The 14,966-nt window shown below is 37.1% G+C and overlaps 1 protein-coding gene across 4 annotated transcripts in view; it reads left to right on the top strand.

Moving 5' to 3' along the window:
- The window catches only part of LOC308706940 (protein phosphatase 3 catalytic subunit alpha), a 277,717-nt gene that overhangs the window by 159,101 nt on the left and 103,650 nt on the right, over nt 1–14,966 (top strand). For all 4 annotated transcript variants that reach the window (XM_081392867.1, XM_081392865.1, XM_081392866.1 and 1 more), the window contains exon 2: nt 6,229–6,429. In XM_081392867.1, coding sequence (XP_081248993.1) covers nt 6,229–6,429 — 201 coding nt within the window. The remainder of the gene's footprint in view (nt 1–6,228; nt 6,430–14,966) is intronic.

The raw sequence follows: 14,966 nt of genomic DNA, 5'->3' as shown, positions 1-14,966 counted from the left end.
AACCTTGGGAGAAACCAGGCTCAGCCAGGGGCCAGTTCTCCTATGGCCAATGAATGAACACGGTGTCATTATGATTCAGGCTGCATCACAAGACAGAATTCAGATTGGCATCGGTAGCATTTAAGTATTCATCCAGTTCCTTTTGCTTGAAGATCAGATTCATCATGGAGCCGAAGTTGGCCATAGGGTCTGTGCGGAGGACCTGTCTGTTTCTTGTGGTCTCTAGTGAGGATCTGTGCTGATGGCTGTCATGTCGACAAGGCCTTCACAGGGGATTGTCTAGTTTACAGGATCTCTGCTGACCTTCAGGGCTGCATTGAGGTCATGTCTAGGTGCAGCTCCACCATCTGATGTGGATATGGACCGGATCTGGCTGACTACAGTAACCCCGGGATAGACAGGGTGGCTAATATTAGCGTTGATACCATTCTTATGATGTAATATCAGGAGTTATGGGAAGTGTTCCTGTTTCCGGTTGACCTAATTTATGCAACCTAACAATCCTTTAACGGATGTGAATTATAGGAATGTGATAGTGTTATGTGTATGCCAAGTTAGCAATAAAAGATACTCCGCAAGCATGGGGATAAATTACAATGAGTTGTGTATTTCCCCCGATTAGTCTGAATAGCTTTCTAGTTATCTGGCTAGTTTAGACAATCCACACTGGTTTTCTCCAAATGCCACAAGGTTCCATGCCTCAAATATAGCAATATGAAGAAATAATATTCTCTTGTATTCATCTGAGACACTGATGGATTGCCTGACATGAACTAAAACAACATTACATTGTCTAGTATGTTCTCACCTGATCTAATCTGTTATTAAATACTGTTGGGAACTTTTTCCTTCATCGAAGCAAGACCAGGAGACGTTGGGATCACGTTCAAACAGAAGTTATTCTTTATTGAGTGTGGCTGCTGTTCATCCAACATTCTAAAGTACATAACTGTACATGGTGTCTTATAGGCATTTTAGGAGGAGGGACTTTTGAGGGTGGAGACAAATTCAAACAAAGCATGTAACAGGTTTAGGTAACACCCTAGACTGAGGGTCTGGCCAATCCTAATTCAATCAGCATAAGGCTCCAAGAGCCATTTGGGCTCCGAAAGCCATTTGCAGAACAAAAGGTGAGATTCTCAGTGAATCATTCGTGTGCTAATCCCATCAGTCTGAGTGAAACTGGGGCTCCAAGAGCCATTAAAGACAATAAGGAGAGAACAGGAATTGCAACTTTGCTGAGATCTTAACCTTAAAAGCTAAAATCAGTATTCTTCACCGTGATGTAATGTAAGGAAGCATATCTGAAATAGATTCTTAAATACCTAGACACTCAAAAGTACATAGTGCTCTCTGATAAAGAGGAAAGTCTAAGAGCCTGTCTGGCCATAATGCCAGCAAGATATTTTATAAACGAGCTGCTGCTTGAAGAAACAGTCAGGGAGGAACAGAAGAACATTTTTAAGCCTCAGTGTCAAATACCACAGCCTGTGTCTGAATTTGCATTCAATTAGCATGTTTGTGTATGTCACAAGGGAACAAGGGCTGTTCTTTATATGACTTTATAAAGCATGATGTATCAGAATAGCCCTCATAGTATCTGTTCATAAGCCATTGTGGATTAATAAAGCTGTATAATCCTGACAACAGAACACATGAGGTGTTCACATTTCACTATTAGAAACCAGCTTCAGTAATCTTTTTATATGATACTGACCCATATTTTGACCCAAACTGACTCAGTTTTGACATTATTTTTAGACATATTTTAGCCTATAGCCATTGTGTGTCTATCACTCTATTAGATTTGGTTCTATTTAAACTCCAAGCACATTTCTCAGAATAAATTTTGTTGTGCAAGTGCTTCTCTGACAACTGCTTTTGGTCACCTCAATATGTGAAACATCTAGGCAATGGATTTTTAACAGACATAGAAAGAAAGAAATCTGCATGGATTTCAAATACTTTTTATTGCAAATGTTAACGGTTCCTGTTTAAATGGGTATATAATTTGTGGATCTTGGGTAATTCCTGGCATCCATGGGAACTAACAGTTGGACAATTTTTATATGTGTAGCATTACCCTGCCTTCTGAAATCCTCTCAACACACAAAGTTTACTGAAGAAAAAAAAAATCTTCTCTTTTATTCTGAAATTCCTGCTTGTGAAAGTGTGCTTACTTTTTCCTCATCCTCTTACAGCATTTTGGAAATTGGCAGTCATGGGAATGGTGCATAAAGGTGTAATTGTCATTCAATAATACCGTTGGACTAGGATTGTATTTTTCTTATGGTCATTTCACGAACACCAATGGCACTCAGATATTTTCTGATATTTTGTTTATATATATATATATGTGTGTGTGTGTGTGTGTGTGTGTGTGTGTGTGTGTGTGTGTGTGTGTGTGTGTGTGTGTGTGTGTGTGTATGAAAAATAACTTCTCACACCTACTGTACATACAGCATCTTTGTTTGGATCTTGATTAAAACGCAGTGGTTGCCACTCAGATTTTTTTAGGCCAGTTTGGCCTGTAATAGAGCATAAATAACAAATACATTTACTTAAAGAAAAAAATGGCAATCCTCTCTGCCATGAAAAATCATGATTGGTGCATCCCCTAAACAGGATCTCATCCAGAAGATTTTGAATCAGGTTTGAACGAGACTTGGATAATATATTTTTTTTCTAGCAGCTGTAAAGCCAGCAAATGTCACCTATGAGACACATGAAACTCCCCCAGTTTCACAGACAAGGCTTAAGCTAGTCCCAGACTAAAATGCTTGTTTGAGCTGTTTTCACTAAAAGCAACTTGCACTGACATCTTAAAATATGTCAGTGCCATTTTGTCTCAATATGCACACTATTAATGTTTCTTTTCTTTTTTTTTTTTTCTAGGGCACGTTTATAAAAGATACTTAAATGCCTTAAGTATTTGCCTATTTAAATTCAAACAGCAACTTTTTTTTTTCCGGCTGGGCAGTGAAGAATTTACTTTTTTAGTGGTCGTGAAGTAATTATTTAAAATAAGTAACTACTCAAGAGAGTATGAGATTTCAGACGCAGCCATACACTTGCAAACTTCCCTAAGCACTTCCTCTCAGGGGAATTCTTGTCGACATTTTGAAGTGTATTCATTAAGTGGGCGAGGGAAGTTTATTTGGACAGTTTATTTTTTGGAGGCTTTTTATTAGCTTTCCTATAGCTTGCAACATCAAGGTCATGGGTTCAATTACCAGGGAAAGCAAGAACTGATAAGAACTGATAAGAATGTCAAAATTGCTGTGGAATGCAATGTAAGTCACTTTGGATAAAAGCATCTGCCAAATGCATAAATGTAATTGTAAAATGGACAGACCCTCGACCCCTCAATTTTGAGTCTACTCAATATGTACTGTACACTTCAGGCAGATCCACAGACCACAATGCAACATGATTTTACGTCACAGCTGATTGCACTTAATTTACCCCCACCTCTCAAAATTCTAGTGTATGATATTGGAGTTATTTTGACATTTAACCACATAATACTTGTTGCTACCTTAAGCTGACTGTTTTTTGTTTTGTTTTTTCGTTTTTTTTTTTACACAATTATAGTTTATTTTATTGTTATCACTTTCGTTTGTGTAATTTTTTACATTTTCTCCAACAGTCCAAGCATACATAAATCAGCTACATTGCAGATTCCAGTGATCAAGGGCTTAGGGCAGGGGTGTCCAATGTCCTGCAGAGTTTAGCTCCAACCCCAATTTAAAACACCTTATAACCAGGTAATCAATGTCTTACTAAGCATTCTAGAAACTTCCAGGTCACAGCCATGTCTTTGAAACTGGGCCATGGTATCATAGGGAAAGATTAAATGAAAAATCATATAACAAAAGGTCGAAGTTAGAATCAATATCAATAAAATGTATTTGTATCTGGAGAATAAAGGTCCAAAATTAATGATGGACCAGTTCTAAAATGTATGTAGAATGTTCCTTTCTGTTGAGTTATGGCAGGGACTACAATGTGGCTTTGAGACATATTAATTTTGCTCTGTATATTAAGAGTGATTCATGCTTGATGGATGGGAGATGCTAGATTTAAATTACACCAAATATCACATAGGTTAGGTTTGAAGGTCATCCAGCCTAGCTCTTTGCCCAATACCATAGTGATTGGTTTGTCGAGATGTTCAGTCAATAAATTGGGCAATTTTCTATCCAATGATTGTGTTAACATATTCGAATGTATTCCACAAGCCCACAGATCTCCACTATAATAGCATGAACCCGAAGAAAATCCTTTCAGATTTTTTTTGGGGGAAATACTGTACATTGGCCTTCAATTTTACAAATATCTTTTAACACATTAATGTATTCAGCTGGCCACTCTAGGATTATTATATAATGGAGATGACGGAATGTGCCTATGTCTTGAGTGTGGAGCAAATTAGACAAATTCATATAAATGCTTTTGTGTAAAAGGGTCTGTAAAATGGTGATGGTAAACCAAACAGGCTTCTGGACGTTGCACTGGTAAATTGCATTCTTCTTGTACCTGTATTTATTTGAAATGAAATCCCAACAAAAATAATGAATACCAGTAATACTGATAAATAGCTTTCTATTTTTTCTGAAAAATGTTGTCATATTCACCTGAAGCTGAAACTGTTGTGGAATCTCCAATAATTTGCTATTTACCAAAGTATTTTCTATCCATTTGTTATGAATAAGTGGATGATAATAATCAGGATGCAAGAGTTTATACAGAATGTACAATAGCATTACAGCATAGAAAGAAACAGAAAATAATCACCACTGTACTGCAAGAATCGCCTTAATTTATCTTAAATGTAACATTTGCATTTATGCTCACTTATCTTCAAGTTTAAAAAAAAATAAAAATTATTTCATAAATTTTCTATGATTGATCCATTGGTTGTATTGAGACAGAAAGTAGTGAACCAGTTGTCAAGTCAATGAGGGAGGTTTTGTTTATGTTCTACTCTGTACAATTACTTCTTCCAAACCACCCAGTCTTATCTTTGCCAAATCCCCAATTCAAAGCCCTAATTAGGTTTGGTTAAAATGCCTATTTGTCACTTCCAGACATCGTGCTGCTCGCGCTTGTGTTTGTGTGCGTTATTGTAGTCACCCCTGCAGCTGCATATGCTTTGTTTGTATAGTATTGAACATATTTTATTTCAGAAAAAAAATGCTTAATGTGGGTGATTGGAATTTATTGATGTCAAACATTGCATTTTTGCTAATATTAACCAATCATAAATACATCCTTTGGAAGTATTTCAGTATTACATATGAAATATAAAAATGACCCAGTTCCTTCTAAATATAAATCTAAATCTGATGCATTTACAATATCTGTATTTTTATCCTTACCTTAATGTGTATTTTGATATTTTGATTAGATAATCAAGTTTTTAATCAATATTAATTTGAATTAACTGATATTGTTTCTTAAGTTCTAAAATCAATCTTTTGGTCTGTGCTGTTTTATACTGATAGCGTGAAAAAAACTTCGCTACAAACATTATCCAATGATCACAATAAGCTTTGTAACTTTGCAAATGTTAGCTTTCAAATTCTGTAGATTTTATCTTGAAATTCAAACAATAAAAGACACTTTGATGCTCTTTAATGTGGCATAGCAGATCGCTGTGGCTGTGTATGTATGTATATATATATATATATATATATATATATATATATATATATATATATATATATATATATATATATATATATATATATATATATGTATATGTATGTATGTATAATTTTTTTTTTTTTTTTTTACTCTGAGGACATTTTAAGTATAACACTTGCTAAATATTTTGGTCAAAAGATCAAGGAAAATTTGAATTCTCATGTCATGACCCTTTTAACCTGTTAGTGATGTCCCATGTATTGTAGTTTTTATGATAGCCACCATTTAAATGTTTATATTTCATCAACCAATTGGAGTAGAAAGATAATTATATTTTTTTAAAAATGATATAAATATTGTGTAATGTGCAATTTAAATCCCCACCACTTTTTCATTACAGTTAAATACATGATAGGAAGAGATCCTGGACTTGTGAGACCACAGGAAGCCTGAGTAACAAGAAAACTTTCTACCGATACTGATATTTTTTAACACAAAATCAGTGATTTGCTAACTACTCTTCCCTTTTAAGCAAATCAGTAATTAAATGAATGTGCTTTCTATATCTTTTCCTTCAAGCTGTCCCGTTTCCCCCAAGCCACCGACTGACTGTGAAGGAGGTGTTTGACAGTGAGGGCAAACCCAAAGTAGATGTCCTGAAGGCACACCTCACCAAAGAGGGGCGTGTGGAGGAGAGTGTGGCACTGCGATTAATTGGTGATGGAGCAGCAATCCTTCGTTCTGAGAAGAACCTCCTGGACATAGAGGCCCCGGTGACAGGTGAGTGATTCTCTTTCAGATTCTGTGCTGAGACGCCAGTGAAGAGAGAGACCCATTTGAACTCATTTCAGTTCTTTTGAAGTTTTCAAATTTAAATGATTTTAGGAAAAATCAAACTCTATGTATAACTCTGTATTAGTTGAGTTAATTGTGTATATGTATGTGTATACAGATATATACATGCATATTTAAATGCCTAGTTCTGTCATTAAACTCTAGATGGTACAGGCTGATGGGTATTTAACGCAACCTGATGATATTCACAGTGTTAACTACTTGGAACAAGCTGATTGGTTCATGTCGCATCTGCAGCCAATTAGCTTGCTGCTCACAACATTTAAATGGCTGGTTAACATTCACTATAGCCATTTGCAGAGTTCCTCCGAAACCCTCCCCCTTTCTCAGCTCCACCTGTATATAGGGGTGGGTACTGAAACCCGGTATTAAATGTGCCCCGATAAATTATAAAAGACTGCAGTATCGATAAGCTCAGACGTTACCTGTTCTGCTGTCATACTGGAGAAATTAAGAAAATGCTCTTACCATTTATTATTGCTATAGAGACGCTATATTGCAAATTCTATCTTGCCAGCTGTTTCTATAATGCGATAAACCATTTGTCTGTGCTGTGAAGCATTTTTGCTATTTGCAATCCAGGAGAGAGAGATATCTCTCACGTGAAGCTACAGTGCACACGACATGAAAGCCACTGCTTAATTAGTGATGATGGCCAAGGGAACTAAACAAAAGTTTAGTCTGGTTACACTTTAGGGATGTGATATTAATCTAATTTTAATTTTAATTTCAATTTAGGCTTCCAAGGATTATAAAAAGAAGATATTTAAGGTAAAACTATTAAAAAGTAGCCACGTTCAGTCTAGCGCAGCTTTCTTCCCTTCACGGCGGTTGCGCATTCTTTCCTCCCTTAAACTCAAACTTAATGTCAGAATCTGCACAATCGGTGATTGTTGTAAAATGCAGTTTCTACAGTTACTAAATTGCGAGACGTGTTTGATAATAAAAAGAGCACAATAATCCGCGTAAGAGATGCTGTTTCCAACTTCAATGCTTTGTGTATGCGCTCCGAAATGGACCGCAACTAGACAAACAAATTATACTTTAGACAAGCACTTTATACTTTAAGCTTCATGTGCGTGTCTAAACCATTAAATACACACAAAAATAGCCTATGTCAAAATGACCGGATTGGAGAGTATTCACTTAAACACATTTAACACTCTAAAAGAGCATTTTCTCTGCATTCATTGCAGTGAACTAAAAGTGCAGCGACCATTCCCTGTGCACTTCAGATCTAAAAATAGTTTTTTTTCCCTAAAAGAGCAAGCATGGGTGTGACGTTGCATCTTTTTAAAGATGTCATTCCACCCGTGTTTTTCTGTATGCAGTCGTTTCCTGGCTCTGTCTGACAGTCATGTGTCTGGGCTGCCTCACGAGTCTGGGCTTAAAGCAGGCTAATGTGGCTTTTGTGGATGAGTCATGTACCCCTTGCTAGAAGATGGCCATTGTGGTGCTGCGGTTAAGACTTGAGGACCTCAAACGAGGTGGAGTCCCCTCTGCTATGCCCAGATCTAGTTCGATAAATACACGAGGTGACCTGAGGATCACAGTGGGGGCACAATTCGGAGTGGCCAACTTTCACATGATCCTGAGACCCTGGCTCAGATATTTGCTGGGGGTGTTGAAAGGGGCAGCATTTGTGGCGTTTTGGTAGGGATCCCAATTCGTCAGTCCGTCCTATCGCCACAATTGCTCTACCACCGCTGAATGGCCGGGACACACCGTCTCGGCTCCTCAGCGCAAAACTTGAATGTCCAAGTGCAAGAGCGCTTCCTTATATACCCGCGTCGCGATGTGGGGTGTGCGATGCAAATCCCAATCGTTACCCAATTGAGATCCCAGTTCGTCAGTTAAATGGATGGTTCGAAGTAAAATCTACCTAGGGTCCTTTGCACCATGACCTCAAGCCAAACACCCCCCCAGAAGCCTTTTTTTCCCTTGTGTAGCGACTGACCGAATCCTGATTGTTTTTCTCATGCTGAACAAATATGAACACATACATGTTCAAATTCAGAAAGCCTTAAATGATGTGGCTTGGTGCCACGATGTCTACAAGTGTCTGCAAGCAGGCCGCTTGTTAACATTTTTATGACGCATCGATTAATCAACAAACAGCCCCCTGTTGTTATCGAACTATCACCGTGCTGTGCAAGAACAACTCCCTGCTGTTTCTAACGTTTGTTCTTTGTGAACTGAAGGCAAATTACAAAGACTGGCTCCATTCAGTGTCTAGGACTAACTGCTTCCCTCATCAATTTTTACGACTCCTCAGGCCGATTAGTGAATTTGCATACAAAACTACCTTTGTCTCTGAGATTGCCATTTTCAAATTAAACCCCCAACCCCTCACGTGGTACGCGCACCACGGGATGCAACAGATGCCGACCATAAAGTCACCTCACACACACGCAGAAACCCACTACAGAAAAGGACTTTTTACCCATAAAGTCACTCTTAAATGTACTAAATATATCCCTTTTGTGTTAAGATGTGTTTATAAACCATAGGAAAGCATATATATATGTCCTATTGTAACATTAATCAAACTGAAAATGCCTATACTAATGCATAATAATGTATCTTTGCATGGCTACAACATCTATATTCTATTTTTGATACCTGTGCGATCCTCTCGACCTGATGGAGTTGAATTTCGATAACCAATTGCAGTAATTTGTATCATTTGACACATTTCATATGTTTGAGCAAATCTTCTCAAATTCGATCTCACTCATGACTCATTCGAGTGGGCGTGTCTAACAGGACAAAGGAAAACCTTCCGCTCGAAATGCTCTAAGATGATTCGTCCTCCACGCAAAAGGAGGCGTACACGGGACACTGATAAAAGTCAGAACCTTCAGTTTCCAAACTTCCTTCCTTCGACACCTTCGAAAACTTTGGAAACCCAAGTCCGGACCGGCTTCGGCCTGCTTCTCTTCTCTTTTATTTCTTTGTATGTTTTCTATAGTCTAGTTTCGTTTTCCTATTCGCCTCTGTTCATTCACGAGCTGAATGAACTTAGCCTGAATCATTCCCGGCAACTTCACCTCAAAGACAGAGACTCTTTGAATTTCCCGCGACCTCGCTCACCCGGGAGAGATGGGAACACACGCACACCAACACAAGATAACCATTTTGCAAGATAAGTTTACTGAACTTTTAATGCGATCTGATTTCCTTGTTGGCTCTCAAGGTCCACTTTGTTTGTGATTTTGCCATAACCTAAAGAGATCGTTCCAGAGGATCTCTTTTTCCTCCCTTCTCTCACACTCTTTCACTCTCTCTCTCTCTCTCTCTCTCTCTCTCTCTCTCTCTCTCTCTCTCTCTCTCTCTCTCTCTCTCTCTCTCTCTCTCTCTCTCTCTCTCTCTCTCGTTTTTATCTGTTATTCGTCGTCTTAATTTGTGTTCGTCTAGTTTTGTCTTAATGTTTCTGTATATACATATATTCCGTGTATAACTGTAGTATGTATTATTAGTTCAATGATTAAAATCCATTATATCCTTGATTGATTCTGTCTATAATTCTCACATTACGAGTCCCTGAAATGTTTGATCTAGCTACAAGCTTTACAATTTGATTACGGTTTAGTAACCTAAATTTATAAGGACAGGAGAATAGTTTTCATGGCCAGAAAACTGATCTTCCTGGAATTATAAGAAGTGATAACTTTTATGAGAAGTTGATAAGTTAATCTTACGGTCGTTTGCTGGACAAACAACTGTTTGATAATTACAATTTCCAGTAAAAGATATCAGGATAATTGATCTGAAGAATGGAATATTGATATATTCAATGTATCTATTTTTCAGTTTCAATAATTTTAATGTAACTGTAATATGCAATATATATTAATCATATTCCTGATTAATTATTAAAATTCCCTGTATATCATTTGAGCTAATGCGTTTACGTTACAGTTTGGTGGAGGAATTTTGGGGCATTTAAAACTTTCGTTTTGTGAGAAATTCAGTTTTAATCCGTTTATATGGTTATTAATATTTTTTATGAAATTGTGAGATAAGTCGCAAGACGCAAACTCACTCCCAACTGACTGAGGCAAAAAGCCGATCAGTCAGCACATTCTAACAGTGCTAAAATATGCCTCGACAATTTTTGTCACTGTTAAATGCTGAGTACACAGTATTCATATTACAAATGTCCTGTTAAGAGATGAAGAAATATCTCTGCAGTTGATTCATTTCTAAGATTTGTTAGAACGAAGAATTCTCACATGCGTATTACCGATATTTGTATTAATAAATATGTTTTTAAGCGAGATTCCTTCTAAACATATAGGCCTTGCATGCATGCTATCGTTATTGAATTCATGGTTAGTCCAGTGATATTCAACAAAACGGTAAACTCCTGGTTAACATTGACTTAGCTAATCAATCGAAAACCTAATACATTTAAATCATAAGTGCTATTTTGATAAGTGTGTATGGGAGTCTAGCAACAGACGGAAAATTCCTGTTGTCCAAATTTGAGTATTTGCGGCGAAGAAACCCCGCCATACTCTCGTGTGCAGTATTAATAGCGGCAAAGGTCCGCCGAGACCTCTTTGTCTAATTTGTCATTTGTTGCAGAGAATCAGCGCGTGACGCGATCTGCCATAAGGTTTCAATCACATTGAAGTGGGTTGTAATTCCACTGACTAAACACCAGAGGGCGTCCTTTCAGTGTTTGGCAGTCGCAAATTACGCCCCGCCTTCTGACTTCAGCTTGCATGAGCGCAATTACACCATCTCATGGCCGTATCAGATAATGCTCTCTTTCTGCTAAATTCCTTTTCCCTGTGATAGGCTAAGTGCAGTAGTGTCTAAACTCTAAGGGACCGTTCGGTATTTATGGAAGGGGCCACCGGAGGAAAATAGGGGAGGGTCATGTCTTTTTATTCTTTGTTGAGGGGAGGGTCATCCAACTTTTTTTAGTCTAGGGGGAGGGTCACCCAACTTTTATATTCATTAAAACAGCAACATTTCAAAGTGGCTTGTTTGGTGCTATTTTTTTTTCCATTTAGCTCCATGTTGATCTCGCGTTATCAGCCCCCCTTCGATATCAGATGGGTCTGACCCAACAAAAATGCAGTTTGGCGCTGTTTGACAGTGTGCGCTTCAGTTCGCGCTTAGAAAAAGTGCATCATGTCAGAACAGAATGCCAAAGAAATGTTTACCCGGCAAAGCTTTAAAGCACGAGCAAATAATGAACTTTTGTTAAGTGCACAGTGTCCGGTGAGTAACTCTACCGCTGCATTAACATGTGATGTGAACGTAGTTTAACAGTACTGGGACTGAGGCGCCAGAACTGCTGATAGAATGTGCGTTGTAGGGCAAAACTGCATATTTTAGTTTTCATTCTTATTTTGTTTCCACGATGTGTAAGATGTAGGGCTACCACCAGCCGCGGCGCTACCATTGGGCCCGGGTGGGCATTTAGGTCCGGGCCCACCCATTTTCTATAGCCTATGGTTTTGTACGTTTCTTCATTCGGATCTATTTGCGATGATCGATCCAAATTCTAAACAAACATGCTTCGTCCTTGTTACATTATTCATTAAGATAATAATAAATGCACGCATAATTAACAGTGAACTTAATAAATGTTGCAGATATGTTTTACATGCATGCACAAACAAATGCCTTTCATCTTGTGTGTGCAAAATTCAGAATAAAATGAATGTGCAGCAATTTGTACAAATACAGAGTCTGTAGGCCTACTGTGTTGTTACCATTAAATAAGCTCATTTAGTTTCGTTTTTGTTAAAATATAATAATGTTATTTTTTCATCTATGTTGATTATGAAAAGTGAACCGCACACATATACGCAATATCGAGAGGAGCGGGTCAGACATGATTTTGACCACTTAATTCAGTTTTGTTTTGCAGAAAGCGATTTTTTTAAGTGAATTTCGTTTTGTATAAATTGTATCTTAATTTTAATATTTTTTTTTATCAACCAATTGCCAAATACCAAATATAGCAGACAACACAATCATAGAGGCGCCCGCGTGGTCACTTGCACTGCTCGTAAACAGGAGCGCATCTCATCCTAACTTAACGAAACTCAGCATATGCCTCACATACATGAAATATATCTTAAGAAAGCTTGAAATGTCTTTTTAACAATTTAAAACGAAAAGAAATAGGCTACTCTCTGGTTATGTAATGATGTGCATTTCTCTCTATAGGCGTGTTCACTACTACGGAGATGGCGATCGTCAACTTCATCTTTCCAGCTGTTGTTGCTGTTAATAAACTAAAAATAATAGGCTTTTAATTTTATTAAACAATAAATTAAATGAAATTTGTATTGTATTAAAAAAGCAACAAAAAAATCCTGTTTTTCAATATTGTGTGTGTGTGTGTGTGTGTGTGTCGAAATAATTTGTCCGCAGCTGCTAAAAAAAAAAAAAAAAACGGTCAAAAACCCCACTGTCAGTGTTTTGTAAGGAACAGGCAAATATGTTCAATATAGCAGGAGACATTTTAATTGTTTACTAATAAAACAGTTATTTTTTATGTCAGTGTCGGCTAGACAGATGAAGTTGACGACTCGCGATCTTCGCAGCGCTACCACATCTTTAAATCACTATTAGTAGGCTATTATTTAAGTTAACATAAAATACATAGACCTACACCACAAAAACTAGTTGAGGATAAATTCGTTAAAATTGGGCGATTCCAGTGAATGGACGTGACATTTGCAGTCAAAACTTAAAATAAAAATTCTCAGAAAATGCATTTATTTGAAACGTCTGAAAGGAGTCAAGACATTAGAAGAATATCAGTCACATGCGTTTTATATTTAATATGAAAGGAAATACACATGTGACGTGACACAAAAAAATCTTTAACTTTTAGGTGGCAAAATATTTTTTAGTAGCCTAATTCTATAAATTACACTGTGCAAACCAAAATATATATACCCACCGGATGAATATCGGCCTCCACAAAAAATTAAATTTTATATTATTTTTATTTTATTTTTCGTGTTTGCATTTATGTGAAAAAAATAAATAAAAATGTTACCGACGTGACAGTTCTCCATTACGCACGGACATCTCTGAAGCGACTTTAAAAATTGCACAGAGACCTCAAACAGAAAGCACAAAGCCTTTCTTTAAAGTGAATTTCATTTTTTAAATTAATTTTATCTTAATTTTAATCAATGTCTCATCTGGATTTAATAAATAAGAAGTAGTCTAAATATAGTAGAAAATAGATAATCATGACACGGAGGCGCGGGCGAGTGAACTGGACTCTTGTCTCATAAATGAACCGAAACTCAGCGTAAGGTATGCTAATTGCCTCATAGACCTGGGAAATATATAGACAGCTTGAAATGTCTACTTTTAAACATGCAGAACAATTCAAAACGAAAACAGACTGCTTTCTCCTTATGAAATGTGCATTTCTCTCTGGCGTGTTCTGAGAAGATCGCGACGCATCGTCAACTTCATCTTTGCAGTCGACACAGAAAACACTTGTTTATTAAAAACAATTAAAATGTCTAGCTATATATGACATATTAATAATCATTACTTTTGCCGGTTCTTTGTGACAGCTTTTAGATGCTTTATTCGCAACGCCACCCACATGTTGAACGAGTCACACCGCATCAGCACCGAAAACATGATTTTTTTTTTTCAAATCTAAAATAAAAAATCGTGATACGAACCAAATCGTAGGTTTGGTCTATCGTTACAGCCAGATGAGAAAGCAAGAGTTTATGGTTTAAAAAACAAACAAACAATGGCTATCTGAACATCTTTGCCAAGCGCAAACCAGTACAGAATTAGGCTAATCAATAAATTATCGGGGAGGGTCATGCCTTTTTTCACAATCATTTTGGAGGGTCATAGAAAAAAATATTGCTGGCGAAGGGAGGGTCATGTCTTTTTTGACAACAGATCTCAAAACTCCTCCGGTGGCCCCTTAAATAAATAACGAACAGTCCCTAAATAATTATTCGCATTTACAACTTTTCACACTTACTTTGAGTTTGTTTTCCAAACATGATTTGAATTACAATTCAACTGTTTAATAGTGTAAATTAAGTGTCTCAAGTCAACCACTGATTAACCCACTTAGAAGGAAGTAAGCCATCTAGTGGCCGTCTCCTGCTAAGTCGGTTCACAGCTTTCAGCTCTCATCTTTCTTTTCCTCTCTTTTCAATTCTGTTTTGAATTGCTTATTTCTACTTTTACCCTTTTTGATTATTTTATAATTAGTACTGATACTTAAGTGTATCTGGGTTATTATAGGATATTATTCTCATGTTCCTTTTAATTCTTCTTACATGCTTATTTTAAATTTCAATTTAACCCTCTGGGGACCAAAAGCGCGCCCGCGAGCACGTTTTGCTCGTTTTGCTCGTTTTTTTTTTTTAGCAATGAAAATAAACACTAAATGCTCTGTTAATTTTGATCTTTCATTTACGTGTAATACATCAATCGAT

This window comes from Scardinius erythrophthalmus (genome assembly GCF_964197995.2).
Source record: "Scardinius erythrophthalmus genome assembly, chromosome: 2".
Lineage (NCBI taxonomy): Eukaryota > Metazoa > Chordata > Actinopteri > Cypriniformes > Leuciscidae > Scardinius > Scardinius erythrophthalmus.
Note: the sequence above shows the minus strand (reverse complement) of the source record. Positions and strands in the feature narration are given on the sequence as shown.